The sequence below is a fragment of the Macaca fascicularis genome, chromosome 7 (genome assembly GCF_037993035.2).
Source record: "Macaca fascicularis isolate 582-1 chromosome 7, T2T-MFA8v1.1".
Lineage (NCBI taxonomy): Eukaryota > Metazoa > Chordata > Mammalia > Primates > Cercopithecidae > Macaca > Macaca fascicularis.
Genome location: NC_088381.1, coordinates 20,188,795 through 20,215,546, shown reverse-complemented (window position 1 = coordinate 20,215,546; position 26,752 = coordinate 20,188,795). Strand labels below are relative to the sequence as shown.

The 26,752-nt window shown below is 50.6% G+C and overlaps 2 protein-coding genes, 1 long non-coding RNA gene, 1 other non-coding gene and 1 pseudogene across 59 annotated transcripts in view; 1 reads left to right on the top strand and 4 right to left on the bottom strand.

Annotated features, from left to right (window-relative positions):
* LOC102143168 (stereocilin) overlaps positions 1-18,676 on the top strand; it is a 49,031-nt gene extending 30,355 nt beyond the window's left edge. For 22 of the 44 annotated variants that reach the window (XM_073995652.1, XM_073995648.1, XM_073995650.1 and 19 more), the window contains 28 exons: positions 18-803; positions 865-916; positions 1,684-2,941; positions 3,898-3,960; positions 4,057-4,161; positions 4,306-4,472; positions 5,105-5,291; positions 5,428-5,543; positions 5,820-5,952; positions 6,306-6,488; positions 6,793-6,831; positions 7,013-7,180; positions 7,333-7,398; positions 7,875-8,003; positions 8,942-9,000; positions 10,074-10,197; positions 10,302-10,414; positions 12,856-12,991; positions 13,405-13,601; positions 13,800-13,890; positions 14,099-14,255; positions 14,844-15,013; positions 16,733-16,888; positions 17,269-17,411; positions 17,601-17,749; positions 17,992-18,089; positions 18,169-18,316; positions 18,516-18,676. In XM_073995652.1, coding sequence (XP_073851753.1) covers positions 18-803; positions 865-916; positions 1,684-2,941; positions 3,898-3,960; positions 4,057-4,161; positions 4,306-4,472; positions 5,105-5,291; positions 5,428-5,543; positions 5,820-5,952; positions 6,306-6,488; positions 6,793-6,831; positions 7,013-7,180; positions 7,333-7,398; positions 7,875-8,003; positions 8,942-9,000; positions 10,074-10,197; positions 10,302-10,414; positions 12,856-12,991; positions 13,405-13,601; positions 13,800-13,890; positions 14,099-14,255; positions 14,844-15,013; positions 16,733-16,888; positions 17,269-17,411; positions 17,601-17,749; positions 17,992-18,089; positions 18,169-18,316; positions 18,516-18,604 — 5,282 coding nt within the window. In that variant the 3' untranslated portion in view covers positions 18,605-18,676. Of the gene's footprint in view, positions 1-17; positions 804-864; positions 917-1,683; positions 2,942-3,781; positions 3,961-4,056; positions 4,162-4,305; positions 4,473-5,104; positions 5,292-5,427; positions 5,544-5,819; positions 5,953-6,305; positions 6,489-6,792; positions 6,832-7,012; positions 7,181-7,332; positions 7,399-7,874; positions 8,004-8,941; positions 9,001-10,073; positions 10,198-10,301; positions 10,415-12,855; positions 12,992-13,404; positions 13,602-13,799; positions 13,891-14,098; positions 14,256-14,843; positions 15,014-16,732; positions 16,889-17,268; positions 17,412-17,600; positions 17,750-17,991; positions 18,090-18,168; positions 18,317-18,515 lie in introns of those variants that run through there. The other 22 variants (XM_065547308.2, XM_045397242.3, XM_065547306.2 and 19 more) reach the window with 22 other exon arrangements.
* LOC135971587 (uncharacterized) lies at positions 3,068-13,467 on the bottom strand. The gene is made up of 2 exons (XR_010587805.2): positions 12,773-13,467; positions 3,068-3,278 (listed from the first exon to the last, which is right to left on the bottom strand). It is a non-coding gene; the product is annotated as an uncharacterized lncRNA (long non-coding RNA).
* Positions 4,570-4,673, bottom strand: LOC123575023 (small nucleolar RNA U13). The gene has a single exon (XR_006700193.2). It is a non-coding gene; the product is annotated as a small nucleolar RNA U13 (small nucleolar RNA).
* Positions 15,641-15,733, bottom strand: LOC123574800 (U6 spliceosomal RNA; annotated as a pseudogene).
* Positions 18,677-18,870: 194 nt separating the features above from the next.
* LOC101864785 (creatine kinase U-type, mitochondrial) lies at positions 18,871-25,623 on the bottom strand. Of its 13 annotated transcripts, none has more exons than XR_012414903.1 (11): positions 25,395-25,623; positions 24,220-24,531; positions 23,420-23,618; positions 23,120-23,215; positions 22,514-22,735; positions 22,284-22,369; positions 21,711-21,834; positions 20,840-20,867; positions 19,926-20,060; positions 19,327-19,452; positions 18,871-19,120 (listed from the first exon to the last, which is right to left on the bottom strand). XR_012414903.1 is itself a non-coding variant. In XM_005559361.5 (10 exons), the coding sequence occupies exons 1-10, from the start codon at positions 25,589-25,591 to the stop codon at positions 19,004-19,006; spliced, it is 1,614 nt and encodes a 537-aa protein (XP_005559418.3). In that variant the 5' UTR covers positions 25,592-25,623; the 3' UTR covers positions 18,871-19,003. The 13 variants fall into 13 exon arrangements, 7 of the variants coding, with proteins under 7 accessions (XP_005559418.3, XP_015308243.2, XP_073851799.1 ...); XR_012414906.1 differs by having other exon boundaries at positions 22,514-22,691; XR_012414902.1 differs by having other exon boundaries at positions 19,926-20,867.
* Between the last annotated feature and the right edge of the window lie 1,129 nt (positions 25,624-26,752).

Here is a 26,752-nt window from a genome sequence, read left to right as displayed (position 1 = left end):
GGTTTCTCTCCTTACAGTGACTCTTGCACCTACTGGGCCTCAGTCCCTGGGCCCTGGTCTCTCCTTCCTGAAGTCATTGCTCTCCACTCTGCACCAGGCTTCCCAGGGCTCCCTGAGCCGCTCACAGTTCTCTACATTCCTGGCCAACATTTCTTCTTCCTTTGAGCCTGGGAGAATGGGGGAAGGACCAGTAGGAGAGCCCCCACCTCTCCAGCCACCTGCTCTTCGGCTCCATGATTTTCTAGTGACACTGAGAGGCAGCCCGGACTGGGAGCCAATGCTAGGGCTGCTGGGGGATCTGCTGGCACTGCTGGGACAGGAGCAGACTCCCCGAGATTTCCTGGTGCACCAGGCAGGGGTGCTGGGTGGACTTGTGGAGGTGTTGCTGGGAGCCTTAGTTCCTGGGGGCCCCCCTACCCCAACTCGGCCCCCATGCACCCGTAATGGGCCCTCTGACTGTGTCCTGGCTGCTGACTGGTTGCCTTCTCTGCTGCTGTTGTTAGAGGGCACACGCTGGCAAGCTCTGGTGCAGGTGCAGCCCAGTGTGGATCCCACCAATGCCACAGGCCTCGATGGGAGGGAGGCAGCTCCTCACTTTTTGCAGGGTCTGTTGGGTTTGCTTACCCCAACAGGGGAGCTAGGGTCCGAGGAGGCGCTTTGGGGCGGTCTGCTACGCACAGTGGGGGTCCCCCTCTATGCTGCCTTTCAGGAGGGGCTGCTCCGTGTCACTCACTCCCTGCAGGATGAGGTCTTTTCCATTCTGGGGCAGCCAGAGCCTGATGCCAATGGGCAGTGCCAGGGAGGTGAGTGTGGCCAGGGCTGGGGCTGGGATGTGGCAGGGCAAGGAAAGTGAAATTGGGGTAGTTCTCTTCCTTACTCTTTCCGTCCTAGGTAACCTTCAACAGCTGCTCTTATGGTAAGTAAGAGGGGACCAGTTCTGAGGGATTGGGCCTGGAAAATCTAGAGGTGGAGAGCTGACGACATCAGCCTCTAGAGAGGAAAACTGATGGGAGGAGTGTGGTTTAGTGGTTTTGGAGTGTGACTGTCTGGGTTGGTGTCCCAGCTCCACGTCTTCCTAGCCATATGACCTTGGGCAGGTTACATAATCTTTCTATACCTCAGTTTCCCCATTTATAAAATGAGAATGATAATATTAGTTACCACAGAGTTGTTGCACCCGATTAAATGAGTTGATACTGTGTGTGCAAACAACTTAAAACAGTGCTGGCACATAGTGCTTAATAATGTTAGCTAGTAAAGATGGGATTTGGAAAATAAGGACACAGCTGGATTCCTCTACCCTCTTCCTACTTCAGTACGACAGTGCCAGAGCATAGTTAGACATATTGGGTTGCTGAGCAGATTTCTTAACGGGAGGCCCGCTGAGGGTTGTGTGTAAGCTATCTGAAAGCATATGAAGAAAGGAAACAGAAGGGAGCCAGGTGGACAGAAAGCATTCCAACTGGGGCTTCTCCTAGGTGATTTTGGAGCTTGGCGGGGCAGCTCTCTCCTTTTTGCCCTGTCGCAGCATTTCAACCAGTAATGCCTAAACTCTCAGGGACCTCACTTGTAGAAAAGCCTATGCTTGCCATGCCCCTTGAGGGCTCTGGGTCAGGGTCAGAATCTTCAGCCAGAGGAAATGTGAACTGACCAGATCCTGCCTGCTCCTCCCTCTGCACCCAGGGGCGTCCGGCACAACCTTTCCTGGGATGTCCAGGCGCTGGGCTTTCTGTCTGGATCACCACCCCCACCCCCTGCCCTCCTTCACTGCCTGAGCGCAGGTGTGCCTCTGCCCAGAGCTCCTCAGCCCTCAGCCCACATCAGCCCACGCCAACGGCGAGCCATCACTGTGGAGGCCCTCTGTGAGAACCACTCAGGCCCAGCACCACCCTACAGCATTTCCAACTTCTCCATCCACTTGCTCTGCCAACACACCAAGCCTGTCACTCCACAGCCCCCTCCCAGCACCGCTGCCATCTGCCAGACCGCTGTGTGGTATGCAGTCTCATGGGCACCAGGTGCCCAAGGCTGGCTACAGGCCTGTCATGACCAGTTTCCTGATGAGTTTTTGAATGCGATCTGTAGTAACCTCTCCTTTTCAGCCCTGTCTGGCTCCAACCGCCGCCTGGTGAAGCGGCTCTGTGCTGGCCTGCTCCCACCCCCTACCAGCTGCCCTGAAGGCCTGCCCCCTGTTCCCCTCACCCCAGACATCTTTTGGGGCTGCTTCTTGGAGAACGAGACTCTGTGGGCTGAGCGACTGTGTGGGGAGGCAAGTCTACAGGCTGTGCCCCCCAGCAACCAGGCTTGGGTCCAGCATGTGTGCCAGGGCCCTACCCCAGATGTCACTGCTTTCCCACCCTGCCACATTGGACCCTGTGGGGAACGCTGCCCAGATGGGGGCAGCTTCCTGGTGATGGTCTGTGCCAATGACACCATGTATGAGGCCCTGGTGCCCTTCTGGCCTTGGCTAGCAGGCCAGTGCCGGATAAGTCGTGGGGGCAATGACACTTGCTTCCTAGAAGGGCTGCTGGGCCCCCTTCTGCCCTCTCTGCCACCACTGGGACCATCCCCACTCTGTCTGACCCCTGGCCCCTTCCTCCTTGGCATGCTATCCCAGTTGCCACGCTGTCAGTCCTCTGTGCCAGCCATTGCTCACCCCACACGCCTACACTATCTCCTCCGCCTGCTGACCTTCCTCTTGGGTCCAGGGGCTGGGGGCGCTGAGGCCCAGGGGATGCTGGGTCGGGCCCTACTGCTCTCCAGTCTCCCGGACAACTGCTCCTTCTGGGATGCCTTTCGCCCAGAGGGCCGGCGCAGTGTGCTACGGACAATTGGGGAATACCTGGAACAAGAGGAGGAGCAGCCAACCCCACCAGGCTTGGAACCCACTGTCAACCCCAGCTCTGGTATAAGCAAGATGGAGCTGCTGGCCTGCTTTAGTGTGAGTGCTCTGCCAGAGGGAAAGCTCCTAGAACAGTGAGAAGGCCCTCCAGGGGAATTCCTCGTGTACTCAGTGGCGGTAGTGTGGGGTAGTAGTTGAAGCACACAGCTCTAGAGTCAGACAGGCTTGGATTTATATCTTGGTTCTGTGACCAGCCTTGAATGAGTTATTTAAATTCTCTGAGCAATATTTTTCTCGTCTCATTTATAAACTAGGGATGATACTGGTATATGAGATAATACATGCTGTGGGCTTAGCACAGTGCATGATACACAAACGTGCAATAAATATTACCTTGTTATTCTTTTGGGCTCTTTGACTCTCCCGCTTTCTGCACCTGAAAGAAAAAGGATCAAGTTAGAGGACTCTTGATTTTTTTCCTAGAGATTGAGAATTGGAGGCTGGCAGAATACAGGAAGATAAGGCAGGAATGAGAAAGATTCAGGGACACTACCAATCAGAAAACTCTGGTTCTAGGTTCAACTGTGCCACAAATTAGTGTGATCTTAGGCAAGCAATTTCATTTAGTTTTTCTGGGCTTCAGTTTTTACTCTGTAGAATGGAGGGGTGGGAATATGTTAAACACCATAATTCATTCACTGAATGCCTATTATATGCAAGGCACTTTGCTAGGTTCTGTCGGATATATAAAGATTCCTTACTCCATTTTGGGGCTCCATTTTTCAAGCCCTGGGCCCAGTAAAATGGAATTAGATAGTCTCATAGTATTTGGTTCAGGTCTGCAAGTATTAATTGATCCAACTATGGACCTGGCATGGGAGAGGGTACAAGAGAAATTAGAGATATGATCCTGGACCTAAAAGAGCTTAATATCTGAAGAATCACAGTTGAGATGAAGGACGAGCATCCCAGCAAGTGGAGTTGGAAAGCCTGGGGGAGCTGCAGGAGAGACAGAGAAGACAGCTCTGTTGGCATATTGTCTTTCTTCCCACCAGCCCTTGCTGTGGGATCTGCTCCAGAGGGAAAAGAGTGTTTGGGCCCTGCAGATTCTAGTGCAGGTAACAGGTGGAGGGCCCATGGGTGGACTGGGTGACAGCCATGGCCAGAGGTCCCTGCCCTGTGAGGCCATACCCACCATGACCTCCTATTCACAGGCATACCTGCATATGCCCCCAGAAAACCTCCAGCAGCTGGTGCTTTCAGCAGAGAGGGAGGCTGCACAGGGCTTCCTGACACTCATGCTGCAGGGGAAGCTGCAGGTGAGCATAGAGAAAGAGGGGAGCAAGGGCACCTGGAGCCTAGTGTTCAGAGGGCTTGCCTTAGTGGGAGGAGGAACTCCAGAGAGGAAGTGGCAGGGATACTGAGCATCTCCAGAGGCAGAATCCATTCCTGTGTCCCCACAGGTACCACCATCCGAGGAGCAGGCCCTGGGTCGCCTGACAGCCCTGCTGCTCCAGCGGTACCCGCGCCTCACCTCCCAGCTCTTCATTGACCTGTCACCACTCATCCCTTTCTTGGCTGTCTCTGACCTGATGCGCTTCCCACCATCCCTGTTAGTCAACGACAGTGTGTAAGGTTCCTGTACCACTCCTCCTGCTCCTGTCAGGGTCAGGCCAACCCCATCCAGCTGGAGCAGCTCCTTCCGGAGCTCCTGTTTTTTTCTTTCATGCCAGATAGGTAATGTGCCAACATCGTAACAAGGTTTGAGAGAGGCGCATCTCATACATGAGTGTGAAAACCCAGTCATGATGCTAATGAACTACAAAAGGATCAGAGAGGTCCTCTCTATAAAACCAGGGAGAGGCCCGGCATGGTGGCTCACACCTGTAATCCCAGCACTTTGGGAGGCCAAGGCAGGCAGATCACTAGTTCAGGAGTTCTCTGGCCAATATAGTGAAACCCTGTCTCTACTAAAATACAAAAATTAGCCTGGCTTGGTGGTGGGCGCCTGTAGTCCCAGCTACTTGGGAGGCTGAGGCAGGAGCATAACTTGAACCCGGGAGGCAGAGGTTGCAGTGAGCCAAGATCGCGCCACTGCACTCCAGCCTGGGCAACAGAGCGAGACTCCATCTTAAAAACAAAACAACAAAACAAAACAAAAACAGAGAGAGTCTCCTTCCTATCTAGACAGCAGGGCTACAGAGGGTCAGGGGAAAACAGTTTGGAAGAAGACAAAGGGTTAAGACCTATTACTCCTCGTAGCCTGGCTGCCATCCGGGATTACAGCCCAGGAATGAGGCCTGAACAGAAGGAGGCTCTGGCAAAGCGTCTGCTAGCCCCTGAACTGTTTGGGGAAGTGCCTGCCTGGCCCCAGGAGCTGCTGTGGGCAGTGCTGCCCCTCCTCCCTCACCTCCCTCTGGAGAGCTTTCTGCAGCTCAGCCCTCACCAGGTATGAGAATCATCTTCTTTATTGACTGGCCCATCTTCTGCTAGTGGGGACGAGAGTCAATGGCATGTCTCTCAGTGGCCCCTCCCTGCAAGAACCCCACAGTGACCCCAGTGCGAGCTAACTTCCCCCATCTCAGATCCAGGCCCTGGAGGATAGCTGGCCAGCAGCAGGTCTGGGGCCCGGGCATGCCCGCCATGTGCTGCGCAGCCTGGTAAACCAGAGTGTCCAGGATGGTGAGGAGCAGGTACGCAGGTGAGTTGTGGGATCAGTAACCAAGGCCAGAGTGGAAGAGGTAGAGAGAGGAAGGTACAGGTGTCATGGTGGGTAGGTGTTCTAGGAAGGAAGGGGCAAGGGAGTAGGCAGTGGCCCCAGGCAGCACAGAGTTCCAGGAGAGGTCTATAGATGGTGCCCCTGTGTAGTGGTGTAGTGGTCAGAGTGCCCAGTGTATTTACCCACACGGTCTGCTGCCAGGCCTGCTTAGTGCTAGCCTCAGGGACCACACAAAGGTCAGCTTCATGCCCTCCTCAGGCTTGGGCCCCTCGCCTGTTTCCTGAGCCCTGAGGAGCTGCAGAGCCTAGTGCCCCTGAGTGATCCGATGGGGCCGGTAGAACGGGGGCTGCTGGAATGTGCAGCCAACGGGACCCTCAGCCCAGAAGGACGGGTGAGCCCCTCAGCACAAGCCTAGAAGACTGTGGGCTTCCCCTGGGTCTGTGTGGATGGCTTTCCCATTGTGTCAACTTGAGCACAGTGGTGCCAGCCGCCCATCCCACTTTTGCAACCTCCATTCCTTACTCCATGGCCATTCTTACCTGTTACCACCTCTTCCTGGCCCTTCCCTATCTGGTCTGTGGCACCCCAAACACACCCTTTGCCATTTTGAACCTAATCTACTCCAGTCCAATCCCTAGTTCCAAACCCTAGCCCAAGCCCTGGGAAATTCAGATGTGGGATTAGAGAGGAAGTTCAAGGTTCATCTGTCTTTTCTCTCCAGTCCTAAACCTTCTTTGGTTACAGGTGGCATATGAACTTCTGGGGGTGTTGCGCTCATCTGGAGGTGCGGTGCTGAGCCCCCAGGAGCTGCAGGTCTGGGCCCCGCTCTTCCCTCAGCTGGGCCTCCGCTTCCTGCAGGAGCTGTCAGAGCCCCAGCTTAGAGCCATGCTTCCTGTCCTGCAGGGAGCTAGTGTTACACCTGCTCAGGTTTGCCTCTCTCACTCCCTGGCATGCATCCTCCATCCCTGCTTGAGCCCTGTCAAGAGAATCCCATTCAGGGATAAAACCAGCCCCTCCTTTCCCTGGGTGAACAGTAGAGGTAAACTCTGTCCACACGAGGACACCTTCATTCCCTTTTCCTCAGATCAAGAAGGGACCTGAGTCACTGAGGATGGTTACTGGGGATGTTTAAGAGGGAGTGGGAAGTTTTGGAGGGTTTGCCTTAGGAACCCACTTAGGACCTGGCTGCTGGGTCCTGAGAGCTGTTGGTTTTGGTCCCATCCCAACACAGGCTGTCCTGCTGCTTGGACGGCTCCTTCCTAGGCACGATGTGAGTAGCTGCAACCTCAGCCTCTCTCCAGAGGTCTCTATCCCCCTTTCCCCTGGCTTCTGCATCTGCCCCTCCTCTCTCTCCACTCCCCTCATACTTATTGCCTTGCTGCATTGTGATTGTTGTCTTCCCCACCACCCTTCCCTTCCTCTTCAGGCCTCTTGTTTCTCTTGCTCCTTAGCTATCCCTGGAGGAACTCTGCTCCTTGCATCTTCTGCTGCCTGGCCTCAGCCCCCAGACACTCCAGGCCATCCCTAGGCGAGTCCTGGTTGGGGCTTGTTCCTGCCTGGCCCCTGAACTGTCACGCCTCTCAGCCTGCCAGACCGCAGCACTGCTGCAGACCTTTCGGGTATGAGAGTAGCAAGGAGGATGAGACAATCAGGGATACGAGCTCTCTCTGGTTGGGAGGAAGGCGTCTTCCCTGAGGCCAGGGAAGGCCTTTCTTCATACCTCCCCACTTACACACATACACACACACACACACACCCAATTCTCATGCAGGTTAAAGATGGCGTGAAAAATATGGGTACAACAGGTGCTGGTCCAGCTGTGTGTGTCCCTGGTCAGGTAAGTGTGAGATCTCCCAGCTGAGCTCCTCTCCCCATTTTGGGGCAATTTCATATGGCTGGTGCTGCCTCCCCCACTACCCTGCAGTGGCCCTGAGCGTTCTGGTTAGCTCTGTACCCATTAGCAGCCCTCCCCAGTTCCAGATGCAGGACAGCATGATCCGCCCACATTGTCCTAGAATAATGTCAAAGCTGCGAGGGCCTGAGAAATCTTCCAGGCCACCCACCCTGCTTTCAGCTGAAAAGACCAAGGCTCAGAGAAGCTAAGGGACTTTGTTCGCCTGGTGCCTAACTAGCAGCAACACCTGACCACAGCAGCCTGCAGTGTGAGGCTCTTAGGCGTTTATTGCTACAGTGGCAAATGCCATTCCACTTCTGTCCCAGCTTTGGTCCCTTTCCACCCCCATGATTTCTTTTCTCTGAGTGCCAAGTCCAGACTCTCACCTATCACTACACTGCTATACCCATCGCTGCCAGCAGCCTGTTCCCACCACCTGGCCAGACTGCCTGCTTCCCCTGCTCCCATTAAAGCTGCTACAACTGGATTCCTTGGCTCTTCTGGCAAACCGAAGACACTACCGGGAGCTGCCCTGGTCTGAGCAGCAGGTAATTCTCCCCATTTAATTTCAGAACTCCCTCCCTCAATATAGTCTACCTTCTTTACCCATCCCTCAGCCCGATTTGGTCAGCTTATCCCTAGTATGCTTTATTGATTGATTGAGACAGAGTCTCACTCTGTTGCTCAGGCTGGAGTGCAGTGGCATGATCAGAGTTCTCTGTAGCCTCAAACTCCTGAGCTAAGGCAATCTTTCTGCCTCAGCCTCATGGAATAGCTAGGACTACAGGTGGTTACCACCATGCCTGGCTAATTAAAAAAAAATTTTTTTTAAGATGGAGTCTTGCTCTGTTGCCCAGGCTGGGGTGCAGTGGCGCGATCTTGGCTCACTGCACCCTCTGTCTCCTGGTTCAAGTGATTCTCCTGCCTCAGCCTCCGGTGTAGCTAGGACTACAGATGCCCGCCACCGTGCCTGGCTAATTTTGTGTGTGTGTGTGTGGAGATGGGGGTTTCACCATATTGGTCAGGCTGGTCTCGAACTACTGACCTTGTGATCTACCTGCCTCGGTCTCCCAAAGTGCTGGCATTCCAGGTGTGAGCCACCATGCCTGGCCAATTTTTAAAATTTTTGTGGAGACATTATTTTAAGGTACTATGCTATCCAGATTGGTCTTGAATTCCTGGCCTCAAGCAATCCTCCTGTCTTGGCCTCCCAAAGTGCTGGGATTACAGACCTGAGTCACTGCACCCAGCCCCCTAGTATCCCTTATAATTTGACTTGCTATTCTTTTTCTTTCTCCTTCCCTTTTCTTTCATTTCTTTCTCACTCTCCGAGAGAAGAGTGAGCATCTGGGAAAGTCAGAGGCTGCTGCGTCCTACAGAGTGAAGAGGCAGGACTGGGTCCAAGGCAGTCCTGCCTCTCTACTCTAGGGAGTATCCTTGGACAGTGTCTCTTCTGGGAAGTGGCTCCTCTTTCTTTCTCTTGTAGGCACAGTTTCTCTGGAAGAAGATGCAAGTACCCACCAACCTGACCCTCAGGAATCTACAGTGAGTAACTTGTGTTAAGCAGTGTGCTGAATTCGACCAACATTTTTTTGAATGCTTACTATGTGCCAGGCACCGTGTGATATGGAATGGGAGATATAGGGATGAATGGTGCATAGTTCCTGCCTCATGGACGTTCTCCTAGCTCCTCCCTTTGGCCTCCTGTCCTTCCACAGTGCCATGCCTATCCTGACTAGAGCCAAAGGACTCAGAAAACCTGGATTCAGGTTCCAGTCCTGTCACCTACTTGTGCCCTTGGGCAAGTCATTTAACCTCCGTGTGTCAGTTTTCCCTTCTTTAAATGAGAATTACAATGGCACCAGCCTCATAGGTAGTTATCGTGAAGATTAAATGAGGTAAGTCATGTGAGATATGTAACACAGTGCCTGGTCCATTGTAAACTCCCAGTAGGCATTTGCTACTATTAGTTTACTTCAGGGTGACTTTAGAGGCACCGTCCAAGCAAGAATAAATAGGAATAAGAAGGTATCACTTTACTTACACCCACAGTAAAAGAACAATGGGCTTCAGAATCTTTTTTTTTTTTTTTTTCCAAGACAGAGTCTTGCTCTGTTGCCCAGGCTGGAGTGCAGTGGTGTGATTTCGGCTTACTGCAACCTCTGCCTGCCAGGTTGAAGCGATTCTCCTGTCTCAGCCTCTGGGGTAGCTGGGATTACAGGTGCGTGCCACCATGCCCAGCTAATTTTTGTATTTTTAGTAGAGATGGGGTTTTACCATTTTGGCCAGGCTGGTCTCAAACTCCTGACCTCATGTGATCCACCCACCTTGGCCTCCCAAGGGCTTCAGAATCTAAGACATGGCTCTAGTTTCAGTTTACCACATTTCTAGTAGAATGATGTTGGGAATGTCACCTGACCTCTGTAAATCCTTATTTTCTTCTCTGATAAACAGCAGTGATGTTATGGGGAGCTGATGAGAATATCTATGTAAAAAATTTCTCAAACCATAAATTGCCATGAATGAACATCTGTACTTATGTTGAGAGTACTGATATCAAGGAGCAAACAGGCTGTTGTATGTGTTGAATGAGCATCTCCCGACTCTCACACCCACAGAGCTCTGGGCACCCTGGCAGGGGGCATGTCCTGTGAGTTTCTGCAGCAGATCAACTCCATGGTAGACTTCCTTGAAGTGGTGCACATGATCTATCAGCTGCCCACTAGAGTTCGAGGGAGCCTGGTGAGAGGGGGTGCCTGGACATTAGTGGGAGCAGGGAGGCTGAGACCCTAGGTATAGAAGCTAGCTCCTATGTTGTGCTCTGGCCTCACCCTGCTTCCCTACAGAGGGCCTGTATCTGGGCAGAGCTACAGCGGAGGATGGCAATGCCAGAACCAGAATGGACAACTCTAGGGCCAGAACTGAATGGGCTGGATAGCAAGCTACTCCTGGACTTACCGTAAGTACTGCAGCTAGAAATATTGGCCCCTCAGAAAGCTCAATCTGGGGTGAAGATCTGCCCTTAGGGAATGCCCTAGAGGAGGCAGTTTTTCTGTCTGGTAGTTCCCTGACATCATTTATAGCCCACAGCAGAGGATTTTATTCAAAGCTGCTCTATGTGTTGACTGGTTCCCAGAATATACTCCAGCATGGGGCAGCAGAGGGTGGCAACACTGTATTGAGGCCTGCCGAGTAATCTTACAATAACCTAGTCCACATTAATTGAGATTGAGATAGTGTCTGAAGTGAGGGAGGCAATGCTCCAATGCTGCCCCAGAGGATTGTAGTTTGCTCAGGGCACTGTGTTCTTAGTGCGTTCAGAGGAGTAGATCGAGAGAAAATGTATGAAAAATGTGATAAATGCCTTCAAATACCTGAGGGGCTATCAAGTAGAAATTAGATTGTCATATTTACGAGCGGCCCCATTGGGCAAGACTAAGAGTCGTTAATGGAGATCAGATTTTTACATAGTATAAGAAAAACTAAGGTAGTGAGTTCGTGGTCCTTGGAGCTGTTTGAGCCTAGGTCAGATGGCCCCATGGTAGGAATGTTGTAGAGCACGTTCATATATAGGTTGTGGGAAGAAAAGGCTATAGGAACCCAAGGCTTCTCCCTACCCATAGAGAAGTTTATTAGTATCTTACTCATATGCTGCTTTTCTCGTTTTACCCCTACCACCACCCCACTGCCATCTGCACTGTAAGTCAGAATAAGAAAATGCTGGTATTACAGTCTTGCTGGGGAATATGGAGATGAAATGGAGTAAAAGTAGTTGACTTCATTCTTACTTTTGTTTTGTTTTGTTTTTTTGAGACAGAGTTTTGCTCTGTCACCAAGGCTGGAGTGCAGTGACGTCATCTCGGCTCACTGCAACCTCCATCTTCCAGGTTCAAGCAATTCTCCTGCCTCAGTCTCCCGAGTAGCTGGGACTATAGGTGTGCACCACCATGCCAGGCTAATTTTTGTATTTTTTGTAGGGATAAGCTTTCACCATGTTGGCCAGGCTGGTCTTGAACTCCTGACTTCAAGTGATCTGCCTACCTCAGCTTCCCAGCCTTCTTACATTTTTATCGGCGTTTCCACGTATTTTAGCTCTTGTATGACTTAGCCCAGTTCCAGAACTGGCAATCCTAGGTAGGGTACAGGTTATCACCTCTGATTTCTGGGCAAAAGGGATTTATTTATTTATTTATTTATTTATGTTTTTGAGACAGAGTCTTGCTCTGTCACCCAGGCTTGAGTGCAATGGTGCCTTCTCAGCTCGCTGCAATCTCCACCTCCCGGGTTCAAGCAATTCTCCTGCCTCAGCCTCCTGAGTAGCTGGGATTACAGGTGTGTCCACCACACCCGGCTAATTTTTGCATTTTTAGTAGATACGGGATTTCACCATGTTGGTCAGGCTGGTCTCGAACTCCTGACCTTGTGATCTGCCTGCCTTGGCCTCCCAAAGTGCTGGGATTACAGGCTTGAGCCACCACGTCCAGCCTGTTTTTACTTTTTTCAATGCCATTCAAATCTGTTTAAATATATGGGTTCTGTGAGATAATTTAAAATTCTAAGGTTATAGATGAGGTGAAAGGTCCTGGACAATGCATCAAAAAACTTGAATTCCTCATTTGTGAAAGAGGGATAAAAGAAACACCTATTTTGTCCAGGCTCAGTGGCTCACACCTATAATCCCAGCACTTTGGGAGGCCAGGGTGGGTGGATCACTGAGATCAGGGGTTCAAGACCAGACTGGCCAACATGGCAAAATGCCTCTCTCTACTAAAAATACAAAAGTTAGCTGGGCGTGGTGGCGCGTGCCTGTAATTCCAGCTATTCGGGAGGCTGAGGCATGAGAATTGCTTGAACCTGGGAGGTGGATGTTGCAGTGAGCTGAGATCCCAGCACCACTGTGCTCCGGCCTGGGTGATGAAGTGAGGCCAGGTCTTGTAGGATCAAATGAGATAACACCTGAAAGAACTTTGTAAATTGTGTAGCACATACAAACAAGATGAGACCTCTTCACAAGTAGAGGAAGGGTGGCCCTGTGGAAAAAAATGGGAATTGGGAGTGAGAAACCTCAACATTTGATCTCTGTGAACCTCAGTTTTCTAATCTATAAAATGGGGAAATGTTAATGGTAGTTAATATTTGGAGCTTTTGAGTCCATTAGATCAGGTAGGATTGTTTTTTGTTTTTTTTTAGGAAGACTAGAAATATGTCACTCCCTTTTTCTCTCCCGTTCAAGCTTGATGGTGGGAATTGGCCCTGGAGTTGTTTACTATCAGTTCCTGTCCAGCTTCACTAAGTTTGGCCTGGGGTCACATCTTACCTGGGGACTGTGGGGTTCTGTGGTCCCTTCTCGAATTGGCCCAGTTCCAACTGAATGCTGTTGTTGTCAAATTGCTATAATAGAATCCAGTTGATGGACAGACTATCCAATGAATCCATTATGTTGGTGGTGGAGCTGGTGCAAAGAGCTCCAGAGCAGCTGCTGGCACTGACCCCCCTCCACCAGGCAGCCCTGGCAGAGAGGGCACTACAAAACCTGGTAAGAGTCCACCCTACGAGACTCAGATTTGCTGCCCTGGGCAATTCTTGCTCCTCAGACAATGCTCTCTGACTGTCTCCCAATACTCTACTTCTTGCTTTCCTGCTGCTGAACAGGTTCCTGTCTTCAAGGCCTGGCCCCCGTTTTCCCTCTGGGTTCCGTTCCTTGATAATATGCTTCATGCTAATTGTCCAAACCTCTTGGAGTCCAAGAAATCTCTTGCAGTCCACCTCTCAGACTTTCTGCCTGCTCCTGTGTGGGCTCATTGCTTAAGAAAGTGAACGAAGGTAGTAAGCATCATAGGGTGCTGAGTTGGGAGCAGGAGAGAAGGTCAAGGGGCTTGGTGTCTTGATCAAGGTTTCTGGTACTCTGAGTCAGAAGTGCATTGTCCAAGTTCTGATGCTCTTCTCCAGGCTCCAAAGGAGACTCCACTCTCAGGGGAAGTGCTGGAGACTTTAGGCCCTTTGGTTGGATTCCTGGGGATAGAGAGCACACGACAGATCCCCCTACAGATCCTGCTGTCCCATCTCAGTCAGCTGCAAGGTTTCTGCCTAGGAGAGACATTTGCCACAGAGCTGGGATGGCTGCTATTGCAGGAGTCTGTTCTTGGGTATGGACCTTTGAGAACTTCAGATTCTAACTCATTCTGTACCCAATCCCTCAACCACCATCATCAGTGGCAGCCTGTTCTATATTCTTAAGGTCCCTTGGAGCCCTGTGTCCCAAATCCTAGCATGTCCTCTTTTCCCCTTCCTTTTCCTCACAGTTCTCTCAGCTCCCCAGCCCCCGATTTTCTTCCTGTCCCCAGGAAACCAGAGTTGTGGAGCCAGGATGAAGTAGAGCAAGCTGGACGCCTAGTGTTCACTCTGTCTACTGAGGCAATTTCCTTGATCCCCAGGGTGAGATGAAGGAAGAAGGGAAGGGAGTAAATGCATAGAGGGGACTGGTGAGCTGGTTATGGGGACCCATGGCCAAAGAGGGCAAAGGATATGAAGCCTAGATCTAGGGGGAGACTGCGAAACAGAGACTGGACTTTGGAATTACAGCTACAGCAGCAGGCCCTGATCTGTCCAGATCTCCCTACTCTCCTTCTACCTTCTCATGCAGGAGGCCTTGGGTCCAGAGACCCTGGAGCGGCTTCTAGAAAAGCAGCAGAGCTGGGAGCAGAGCAGAGTTGGACAGCTGTGTAGGGGGCCACAGCTGGCTGCCAAGAAAGCAGCCCTGGTAGCAGGGGTTGTGCGACCAGCTGCTGAGGATCTTCCAGGTGAAACTACCCAAATACTCATATGTCCAGCAGGATGTACAGGGAGTATCAAATAGTTTGGGTTCTGCATATGCTTTTCTCTGGGACTGGGTTTTCTAATTATAAAGAAGAGGTTAGAGGGATGATCTTCAAGTCTCTTCTAGTTCTAGAATTCTATAGCTTTGGGAGTTTGTAAACTATTAAGTTTTCTTTTAGCCCAGAATTTCCGTTTTCCTGCTGTCTTGTCTCTTTAAACAGCTGATTCAGCTCTAGCTCGGCTAAGTGTGGAGCTCTCTGCTGGGGAGATCCCTAGAAGCTTTGAAGGAGACATTGTGAGGCTAGAGAACTGGGTTCAAATTCAGCTCTGCCATTAAATCCCTGACCAACATCCTCAGTCTTTCATCTATAAAAGAAGGGACTTGGCATCTCCAATCACTTCTTGTTCTATTATCTTCTAAGCCCTATACATCTTACCTTGTAATAATCCTTTGGTCCCTACTTGCCACAGTGCTCCATCCTCCAAAGGTTGGAAGAGTCATTCCATCTACAGATATCTCTGGGCATATTTTATTACCATACTGACCTCCTGACCCTGTCTTCCCCCTTCAGAACCTGTGCCAAATTGTGCAGATGTACGAGGGACATTCCCAGCAGCCTGGTCTGCAACCCAGATTGCAGAGATGGAGCTCTCAGACTTTGAGGACTGCCTGACACTATTTGCAGGGGACCCAGGACTTGGGCCTGAGGAACTGCGAGCAGCCATGGGCAAAGCAAAACAGGTTAGTGATGGAGAGTCAACTGGGGTTGGCCATGAAGAAGCTCTTTGGGTGTGATGTAGGACACAAAGAGAATATAGAGTTGGATGAGAGGTGGGGGAAGCAGGAGATAAAAGAATTAGAAGATTTGGGTCACAAGTAGGAGGTGAGTGGGGATAAATATTGAGGAAAGAGAGCTAGTATAATGAATAGAGGGACTAAAGCAGTGATTACCAAATTTTAATGTGTATCGGAATCATCAAGGGAACAGATTTTTTTCTTTATTCTTTTTTTCTTTCTTTCTTAAAAAAATAATGGCATGCTTCGGCCAGGCGCGGTAGCTCATACCTGTAATCCCAGCACTTTGGGAGGCTGAGGTGGGCGGATAATGAGGTCAGGAGATCAAGACTATGATGTCTAACATGGTGAAACCCCATCTCCACTAAAAATACAAAAAAGTTAGCCAGACGTGGTGGCAGGCACCTGTAGCCCAGCTACTTGGGAGGCTGAGGCAGGAGAATGGGGTGAACCCGGGAGGTGGAGCTTGCAGTGAGGCAAGGTCAAGAAAGCACTCCATCCTGGGCGACAGAGCGAGACTCCACCTCGAAAAAAATAAAAATAAAAATAAATAAATAAATAAACAAAATAATAATAATAATGGCATGCTTCATGAATTTGCATGTTATCCTTGCATAGGCGCTGTGCTAATCTTTGTATCATTCCAATGTTTTTATGTGTATGTACTGCTGAACCGAGCACAGGAACAATGCCAGTGCCGATTACCATGCTAGACTGACTTAATAAAAACCTTTGGGGAGGCTGGACGCAGTGACTCACGCCTGTAATCCCAGCACTTTGGGAGGCTGAGGCAGATGGATTGCTTGAACCCAGGGGTTTGAGACCAGACTGGGCAACATGGTGAAACCCTGTCTCCACTAAAAATAAAAAAATTAGCTGGGTGTGGTGGCGCATGCCTGTAATCTCAGCTCCTCGGGAGGCTGGGGTAGGAGAATCCTCTGAGCCCAGGAGGTGGAGGGTGCAATGAGCCAAAATCGCACCACTGCACTCCAGCCTGGGTGTCAAAACAAGACCCTGTCTCATAAATAAAAAAATAAGCCTCTGGGGGAAGGAATCCAGACATCTGCATCTGTGTTTTTTTTTTTTTTGAGACAGAGTCTCACTCTGTCACCCAGCATGCAGGCTGGAGTGCAGTGGTGTGATCTTGGCTCACTGTAACCTCTACATCCTGGGCTCAAGCGATCCTCCTGACTCAGCCTCTCAAGTAGCTGGGACTACAGGTGCACGCCACCATACCTGGCTAACTTTTGTATTTTTGGTAGAGATGGGGTTTTGCTATGTTGCCCAGGATGGTCTTGAACTCCTGGACTCAAGCAATCCTCCCACCTCAGCCTCCCAAAATGCTGGGATTACAGCTGCGAGCCACTGTGCTGGGCCTCAGGCATCTGTGTTTTAATAAGTGTCTCTGTGTCTGATGCACATAAAGGTGTAGAACTCATGGACTAGAGTTAGTCTGCTCTTCTTTTCCACTGACTGTAATGTCTTTCAAAACACATTAGAGGAACTGTAAGGCAACTGTCTCATTTGACAGTGGAGGAAACTAAAGAAAAGGCAGGTGACTTGCCTAGAGTTATACAGCTAAGGGCAGAGGCAAGACTTAAAACCCAGCATTCTGACTCCCAATCCACTGCTTTTCCACTCACATTGTTCCTCTCTTTCTCCTAGTTGTGGGGTCCCCCCCGGAGATTTCGTCCTGAGCAGATCCTGCAGCTTGGTCGGCTCTTAATAGGTCTAGGAGATCGGGAACTACAGGAGCTGATCCTAGTGGACTGGGGAGTGCTGAGCACCCTGGGGCAGATAGATGGCTGGAGCTCCACTCAGGTAACACCTTTCCTCCTCCCTACCACTTCCCAAACACCCATCCCACAGACCCAGCCCTGTAGATCATCTAAAGCCCAAGGAATTTTTTCCTGTGACCCTACCTGGTCATTCTTTCTATCTTTTGTTGATACCCCCTATTAGTGACCTTCAGGACTCTGATTTATTCACTCTGAGGCCCTGAACACATAATACTGTCTCCTACCTCTTTTCCTGGAGGCCTCTTCTTTTTCTATCCTTTTCTTTTCTGAGTCCTCAGCCTTCCCCGTGACTCTTTAGGTCTTAATAGTAACAGAGTGTAACCCAGCAACACCTATCACTTCCCTGTCCATTCATTCTCCATAACTTTTCTCCTTCCCCTCTGCCCCCAACCCCCACCCCAGCTCCGCGTTGTGGTCTCCAGTTTCCTACGGCAGAGTGGTCGGCATGTGAGCCACCTGGACTTCATTCATCTGACAGCGCTGGGTTATACGCTCTGTGGACTGCGGCCAGAGGAGCTCCAGCACATCAGCAGTTGGGAGTTTAGGTCACTTGTGAAGGGGCTGAGGGTGGTGGTGCTGAGGTAAAGGTGGACTTACTGGGGAAAGAAGGATCATGAAGGTCTGGTCCCATGGAGGAAGGGAACTCATCTGAAGCCATCTCTTCCTTTGTCTCATGACCACAGCCCCTTTCGCTGAAGCTGAATTCTTCTTCCTTCCTTCCCACTGTTCTACAGCCAAGCAGCTCTCTTCCTGGGCACCCTGCATCTCCAGTGCTCTGAAGAACAACTGGAGGTTCTGGCCCACCTCCTTGTACTGCCTGGTGGCTTTGGCCCAGTCAGTAACTGGGGGCCTGAGATCTTCACTGAAATTGGCACCATAGCAGGTGGGGAGCTGGGCTACTGCTGGTGCAAGTTGGTTTGGTTTCTATACCATGGGTGGACTGGATGGAAGACTGCCCTGCAATTCTTAAAGTGGGGACCTGAGAGGGTGTTTAAATAAGGGGCTAGAGACATACTGGGGAAGGTCTACGGTAGGGCACTTTGGGAGTAGTTAGAGAAGGTCTATCTGTTTGAAGAGAAGGAAGGTGAGTCTAAGACAATGTTTGGATGCCACTTGCTTCAACAGCTGGGATCCCAGACCTGGCTCTTTCAGCACTGCTGCAGGGACAGATCCAGGGCCTTACTCCTCTTGCCATTTCTGTCATCCCTCCTCCTAAATTTGCTGTAAGTATTAATGGACTGGGGTGACCACAGGAGAGCCAGGGCCCAACTGGCATGCACTGATTCCTACCCCTGCCCCCAGGTGGTGTTTAGTCCCACCCAACTATCTAGTCTCACCAGTGCCCAGGCTGTGGCTGTCACTCCTGAGCAAATGGCCTTTCTGAGTCCTGAGCAGCGACGAGCAGTTGCATGGGCCCAGCATGAGGGCAAGGAGAGCCCGGAACAGCAAGGTGAGTTCCCAGCTGCACAGCTTGAGCCTCCATCTCCTGACCCCGAATCAAACCCCTAATCTGGTGCTGTCTGGCTCTTAGAGTGCACCCAGGGAGATCCCTGGAGTGAAGGAGTCTACAGGCAGAGCGCTAATTTCCAAGTATCAATGCTCCTGGAGAGCAGAGTTGTGATATGACTCCCATTCCCTGTCTATTATAGGTCGAAGTACAGCCTGGGGCCTCCAGGACTGGTCACGACCTTCCTGGTCCCTGGTATTGACTATCAGCTTCCTTGGCCACCTGCTCTGAGCCTGTCTCTACAGTAGAAGGAGATTGTGGGGAGAGAAATCTTAAGTCATAATGAATAAAGTGCAAACAGAAGTGCATCCTGATTATTTTCAGAAGCTGATGAGGAATATGGGTAAAATGTTAATGCTTTCCACCCACCTGAGAATCAGTGTTCCCAGGATGCCATATCTGGAGTCTCTTTCCATCATAAATAATCCCACTGCCTCTTTTCATTTCCTGAAGCCTGCTCCCCTCCTCACCCCACCATTAGAAATAACATAGACAGCTGCAGCATAGCAAGGAGTCTTTACTAGGATGGAGGCAGGGGATGCGGGGGCAGGTCCAGAGCAAGTAGAAAGGGCCATCATTAGAATGAGCAGAACTCCTGGGAATCTTGAGACATCAGTTGGTGGTGGGGAGTTAATGCTTGGTGTGGATGACAGGTGTGGGGATGCGGATATCCTGGCCTCTCTCCAGACGCCGTTCACAATCAATCAAATAGTTTACTCCATCGATGACCAGCTGCACAAGCTCCACCTGAAGGACACTAATCTTTGATCTCTGCTTCCTGCAATCTGAGCTTTTCTTTAGCACTGACTGACTTGCCTGCTGATTTCCAGTTGCCTCCCCACTCGACCTGAATTTCATTTCAGATTATGTTACATCCCGGAGGCTCACTCACTGCCATATTTCAGCCCCCACAGACCTATAGCTCTCCTCACCCTAATCCCTTAGGATCTCACCTCTGATTTGCCTAGTCGGTCCAAATTAGAAATATCAAAGACACCGCCTGTGGCAGCAGTGTCCACTCCTCCAGTACCACGCTTTTGGAGTCTTAGGTTCTCCAGGATCTTTGGGAAGCGGCTATCCTAGAGAGGAGATAGGGATTGGGAGCACGGTCGATAGAGGCAGAGACTAGTCCTACCTGAAAGAGCCCTGAACCTGCTCAGAGCTCTGTTTCCTGACTTTTTTTTTTTTTTCCAGACAGGATCTCTCTCTGTCACCCAGGCTGGATGGCTCACAGGTCACTGAAGCCTCAACTTTCCAGGCTTAAGTGATCCTCTCACCTCAGCCTCCATTACACCCAGCTAACTTTTGCATTTATAGTAGAGATGGGGTTTCCACAGGTTGCCCAGGTTGGTCTTGAACTCCTGGGCTCAGGTAATCGGCCCGCCTTGGCCTCCCGAGTGCTGGGATTACAGGCATGAGCCGCTGTGCCTGGCCTGTCCCCTGACCCTTTAGCCACAACATGTTTGGCTCCTTTCCAAAGGGTCCACTCCCTCCCCATCCACAACTCACCCTTCCTTACTCACACCCCTCTGTAACCCCACAACTCCTTTACTTTGCTTAGCAGGGGCAGTTTGATGTGCACTCCTGCCCGAAGTCCAGTGCCCAGGTTAGATGGACAGGTCAAGATGTATCCCAAACGCTCATTCCACATGAACTCCCAGCCACGTTCTTGGATAAGTTGCTCCACCTGAGTCCACAAAGGTTTTGTTAATGAAAAATCAGGGATATTTCATTAACCCTGGACCCTCCCTTAGCTAGACACACAAGAACACTAGAAATATGTCTAGAACAGAAACTTGGCTGTGAATGGATGACACTGGTCTTTTTTAATGAAAATGGCTTGTTATTGTTTTCATGCATGCATGATGCAAAATTATGATGTGCATAATAATGAGATTGTGAAAAAATATGTGGAAGAAGAAAACTCGAAGGAGTGGTGTATTAGGGATGATCTAGGGAAATGAACAGAGGTGGTAAACTGAACTGAGAGAGGACTGATTATTCAATGAGTTCTGCATGCATCAATTATCTTTGCTTTGCTAATGAGCCTAGAGCTTGGAAGGGTCCTTTCAGACAGAAGATGAAGGTGTAAGCTTTGCCAGGAAGAGGTAAGATAACGTTCTGTTAGCTGTGAACGGAGCACCTGTGTCAATGCAGAGAAAGATGAAAACAGAGCAGAAAAGCCAGATTCATAGGAATAGGGGCAGGGGAAGGTGTTTTGCTTCAATTAACCACGTAGTCATGAAGATGACTATTGGAGTTGAAGAGACAAGGGATCTACCAGAGTGACGGTCACAAAGACCACTACCCAACGTGCGTAAAAGGATCCTGTTTATAGTTCAGAAAGAACCATGGCATAGGGCATATCTTACATGCTGAACATGGGGGAAACCCTTCCATCTAGAATAATAATGCAGCTAACACTTTAACACTTATTAAGCACTTACGTTGGACCAAGTACTTTACCTGTATTTCATTTAATCCCCACAACAACCTAAAATGTAGAAAATCTCATTATCCCAATTTTACAGACGAGGAAACTGAGGCATATAATTTAAAGGTACTTCCCGACCCACTCATAGTCAGAATATGTTATCTATTACTTGCCTAAAATAGTAGAAACTTCTCAGAATCTAAAAGAGGAGCCCTTTTTCTTTGCAAACCTAAAATAGAACTGTATGTTTGAGAACATACAGTAAGATTGAATTGAGTTTATGGGGATTTCTAATGTAGACTTGAATATGGAGACCCAATCTATGTAGGATTGATGATTCAGTTCAACCTCTCATATAGAGCCACATATTCTAGAACTCGAAACATTTGATCCTCCTCCTTCCCCAGTCTCCCTCCCAACTCTCAACTTAAAGCCTCGACCTGATACTCTAACAAGAATGATAGAACCCAGAGTCAAGGCGTACCTTGGCTCAGAACTGGGTGGTTATATTGGAGTCATGAACACAGCAACCTCTCCCCGCCAACATCAGTCTAAGCTCAAATGTTTTCCTTATCTGCACACCACACCATTCCACTGCACACATTCCAGGCACTGACCTGACATCTCAGTTATTCCTTTTTTGCATTATCCGGCAACTGCCCTATTCACTTCCTAAGGTTCCTGACACTCTTTCTTTTCCTAATCTTAGGGTGACCACATGTCCTGGTTTTCCCGGTATGGTCCCAGCTGGTTTATACCTTTATTCCTAGAGTGAGTCCTAGATAGTCCTTTTTACTATCAGACATGTCCTGGGTGGGTTGATAAATTACATAATCTATTTATGCTACTCTTTGGTTTTCTTTATGTCCTCCCACTTAGTTCCCCTACACAATCTTTTCCAACCTCTTTGAGGCCTCGGCAGAATCTTTCAAACACTCTCTTCATGTTGCCACCCTTCTCCATGGAGATGACCCGTGTATGATCCTCCTCATTCACCCAGATCAGGAAGCTCTTCTCATTGTTGTGCCTGAGGGCAGGAGAGGGACAGTGTTCAAGAGGCAAGGCAAGAATTGGTAGAGATAGAGGGGGAAGGCCGGGCGCGGTGGCTCAAGCCTGTAATCCCAGCACTTTGGGAGGCCGAGACGGGCGGATCACGAGGTCGGGAGATCGAGACCATCCTGGCTAACACGGTGAAACCCCGTCTCTACTAAAAAATACAAAAAACTAGCCGGGCGAGGTGGCGGGCGCCTGTAGTCCCGGCTACTCGGGAGGCTGAGGCAGGAGAATGGCGTAAAAACCCGGGAGGCGGAGCTTGCAGTGAGCTGAGATCCGGCCACTGCACTCCACCCTGGGCGACATAGCGAGACTCCGTCTCAAAAAAAAAAAAAAAAAAAAAAAAAAAAAAAAAGAGATAGAGGGGGAAAAAAAGCATTTATGAGGGCATGAAGACAAAAGAGGTAAGGAGCAGCCTCATACCAAATTCCACGAGCATCTGGCCAGTCTCGAGCCATTCCTGCTGCAGTCAGCAATGGGGACACAGGCTTATCAAACAGAAAGTGGTCCTGGGAAAAGTAACGGGATTTGGGTTAAGAATCTTCATGGTGGCCCCTGGGCCTCTCAGAGCCCATGTCTCATCTGGCCCAGCCTTCCCTCTGGCTCTTTTTTCCATCTGCTCCCACCAACCAGCACCCTCTTAAGACCCTCACATCAATCAGCTGCTGCTGTTCAGCCTCTGTCATCTCACTGAGCCTATAGTAACGTCCAGCCAGGTCACCCTTCAGGCCACTCAGTGCATCCACCACAACACGTTCCACCTCCCGTCGCTCTGCTCGAGTGCAAGCTGGAGGCAGACTGAGTCCTCGGATGCTTCGGCCAGTTCTGACTCTAGAGGACAATACATACCTCTCATCAAAGTAGCCAGAACGGATCTGGGAGATAAGGGAAATGAATATAAGTCACAGAAACACGGTGGGAACTGAGGGCCCCTGGGAAAGGAGAGATCTTCCTTAGGCATTAGAGGACTCTTTGTGCATTCTACTTGCGTGCATTGGAAGAAGAGGCCCGTTGGGAAAGCACTCCAATTGAAGGGGGCATTGCAGACCCTTCCCCAAACCGCCCACCTCGGGCCATAGTCATTCTTATCTATCCTTTCATCTCCATATATGCTGCCCCTTAAGATATGATTCTTTCCTTACATTAAGATTAAAAGCTCAGCAGTGTAATGACCATGAGTCAGGAAATAAGGTGAAGGGATGGGAGATACAGTGTTGTACACAAGCAATGCAAATCAGAAGTGGGATATTTGAACTCACTTTACTGGCATCCAGATCCGTGGTGTGCTTCATTGTCCGGGGGTCATATCCATTGTGTCGCTCTTGGATCACAGGGTCAAACAGGTCAGCAAATACCTAAGGGGAGTTAAGAGGGAGAGATAGTTAAGGAGAGGGAATCCTTCCCCAGACTTCAACTGTGCATTGATTTCACTGGATCAGAAAACTTAAGTTTGGGGGAGCTCAGAGTCTTGGGGGAAAGTGAGAGGTCTTTAGGGGGAAGGAGCTGGAATGACTGGGAAGATGAGTTGGATCATCAGGGAGACTCTGGGGACCCCCTACCTCATAGGTCTCCTCATCTCCAGCCACCATGCCCACAGTCTTGATGAAGGGGTGGCCAGGGTTGTCCACGCCAGTCTGGATACACTGATCTAATGTCCAACCAGTGGGTGTGGTCTTGTCGCAGAGCCGTGCATAGACTGCTGGGGTCAGGTGACTGGCCATGCAGTTGTTGTGCTTTCGGAGGTCTGGGTACTCAGCGCTGGGGAGGGGGTACCCAGTGACCATGGAGGGAGGGCACAGACCCTAGACCTAATGCAGTTACCTGGGAGCTGTCCAGTTGGCCATGTCTGGCTTTGCTCCGTGGGAGGAGGGGGAATTAGAAAGAGGCTAAACCTTGGTAATCTCTTTAGGGACTTTCAGAGTCTATGCTTTTCTAGTAGTTCTAGTTGCCTCTGGCTGGCCAACTCAGTTCCTCCAGATCTGCTCAGTTCTTTCCTCCTATGACACAACACTAGGGATGGAGGAGGGGAAAAGCCTTAAGGACAGGAATTAAGGAAATGAGAGAAGGAGATGGAGGGAAGCGAAAAGGATAGTTCCCGGCTTTACAATTAGGGATTTGGGCAGCGAGTGCAGCTGGAACTCGCAGGGCCAGAGGTGGGGTCTTGGCAGGTCCCCAGAAATGTTCTTGCTTTATGGTTTTGGCCCCCACCCCCACCCCGCTGAGGTCTGCAGACTGTACAGCCCTCCAGCTCCAGGCCCTTCGTGATTATAGCCCTTTTCTGTTGCTCGGATTCTCATTTCTACCCGCACCTTCAATCACCACCTGCCCCCGCCTCCTCCCGCGCCTCAGGCACTGTTACCTCGGGGGATACAGCCTCCGTCGTTCACTGGCCGCTCGTACAGGTTCCGGTCGCAGCAGAAACCCAGCGGTTAGAGACCCCGCTCCGGCCAAAGCCAGGAGCCTGATTCCCGGGCGGGCGGACAGCAGACGGGAGAAGGAACCAGCCATGGCTTGAGGTCTGGCTACGGGATCCTGGAGTAGGCGCTGGCGCAAGATAGGATCCGGAACAGGGAGGGAGGATGACTGAGGGCCGGAGCTAGGTCCGAGGCTGCAGCCGAAATGGGGGTCGGATTGGAGGCTGAAGCCGGAATGGGAGCCGGTGCCAACCAGACTGCAGGAGAGGCGCAATGAGCTAGTGGCAGGCTGGCGGAGGAGGGGGAGGCCCCAGCCGCAGTCTCCAGGGGTGGGGCTCCCCGAGGCCCCGCCTTCCCCCCTGCCACCGCGCTAGGTGCGCGGGGGCAGAGGTGGGCAGCACCCGCCAGGTAATTAGCGGGACCTGAGACTCGCGCGTCTAAAGCCGGGGATGTAGCCCCCACCCGCCCCCGGGATGTGGCGGCCCAGATTTCAGCACCAAGTGGAGGACAGCACCCGCGTGGACTAGCTAAACCCCAACACCCTTCCCCCAAACCCCTCGGTTTAAACCGAAACCCGATCCATCTACCCTGTAGGTGTGGAAGGGTGACATTGCCCAACCTATTCTCTGCTTTTGGCCTGCCCCAGCCACCTCTCCCTTCTCCCGGGGGCAGCCGCGGGGAAACCGCGGAATAAACACAGATACCAGAGGAGGATATGGAGAAAGCACAGGGTTAGAGGCAGGCACTGGGAAAGACACCCATTGGCTCAAGGTCACCTTTTCCTTAGAACCAGGAAGAGGAGCAAGGTGCTTCCTTGCCACCTCTGTGCACTCCTTACAAGGCTGAGAAAGGAGTCCCTGGGAGGAGCCAGGGAAATATTAATTCTTATGCCATCTGTGCTGTGTCCTCCACCTCCACTCTGCACCCATGTCTGAAGCCCTGTTATTTCCTGCCTCTACTTCTCATGATCCCCCACTTTTTGTTTTCCTTTTGTCTCTCCCACTTTCCTCCCCGCCCCCTACCTCGCCTTTGATCTTTTACTTCTCTGCGTCTTTTCCAGACTCAGACGTGTTTCCTGCTCACAGGATGCCCTCTGCGTTTCCTCGGCAAGCTTGCTCACCTGTTGGTGGTGCTGGGTGTGGGGCTGGGGTTGGGCAGGGAATCGTTAGTTTCCTCTTCCTCCTCTCCCTTGGCTTCTCTCTCCGTAGTTCCTAGTTCCTGGACTGGAGGTGAAAGTAAAGTGAGGTGGTGAAGGGTGTGGTGAGATGACTGGGTGTGGGACTGGGACAGGCAGGCACAGGTCTCCAGACACCACATGTGTTTCCTTTCTTGGCTCCCTAATGCTGTTTAATCCAGAGGCAAGTGGTGTATCAGGGCATGAGGTCGTCAGGGCATCTCTGCCTTCCTTGTGATCCCCTCTTCTGCCCTCTCTCCTCATAAAACTCATACTCAGACTTGAGAGGGCTTTGTTTCCTAGCTCCAGGTATGACTTGACCTTTGTCCTGGTAGCAAGGAGAATGAATGCTAGAGTTGAAATAGAGATGAGGGGCTTCAGCGTAGACGGTCAGTTAAGGTGGAGTAGCACTGTGGCATTAGTCCCTTACCTCTGCTATCCTGTTGTACCCGCAAGACAGTAAGATACTCAGAAATCTTAAGAGAGACTATTTGGGAAAGAGAATTCCCTTTACATCAAGAACTCCCCCATACTACTCTCATTCCCTTCATTCCCCTTAGGCCTTCCTTGTGTTCTTTTTTTCCACCTTCTTCATTTGTGGGTATTCTTAGAAGTATCCACCTCTCCTTTGGGTCCATTCCTTCTTCTCCTGGTAAGACATCAATTGTTAGAGAACAGAGTTATGCAGCTGTAGTGTGGAAGATGTTACCTGTGTTGTGGGGTCTCTTTACCTAGGTTAAAAAGTAGCCATGAGTAAATAAATATAACTTCTTAGAATAGTGTGTATTTATCCAGATAAATAGGGAGATGATCTTCTAGAGCCGTAGGATAGCTATTTGATTGAGAGGGTGGTTACTAAGATTAAGGAATAGGGAATGGGAAGAGATAATTACAGAAGGAGAAATAAGACAGCCAGAGGAGTAGAGAAATTACCCAAGTTTAGAGAGTAGCTTCCCAAATGTGAACAATAATTCCACTGAGAAAACACATGTACTTGTGCACTTTTGTTTTGTTTTCTTTCTTTCTTTTTTTTTTTTTTTTTTTTGAGACGGTGTCCTGCTCTGTCGCCCGGATGGAGTACGGTGGCGCGATCTCGGCTCACTGCAATAGGTGCCTCCCAGGTTCACACCATTCTCCTGCCTCAGCCTCCCAAGTAGCTGGGACTACAGGCACCTGCCACCATATCCGGCTATTTTTTTTTTTTTTTTGTATTTTTAGTAGAGACGGGGTTTCACTGTGTTAGCCAGGATGGTCTCGATCTCCTGACCTTGTGATCCGCCTGCGTCAGCCTCCCAAAGTGCAGG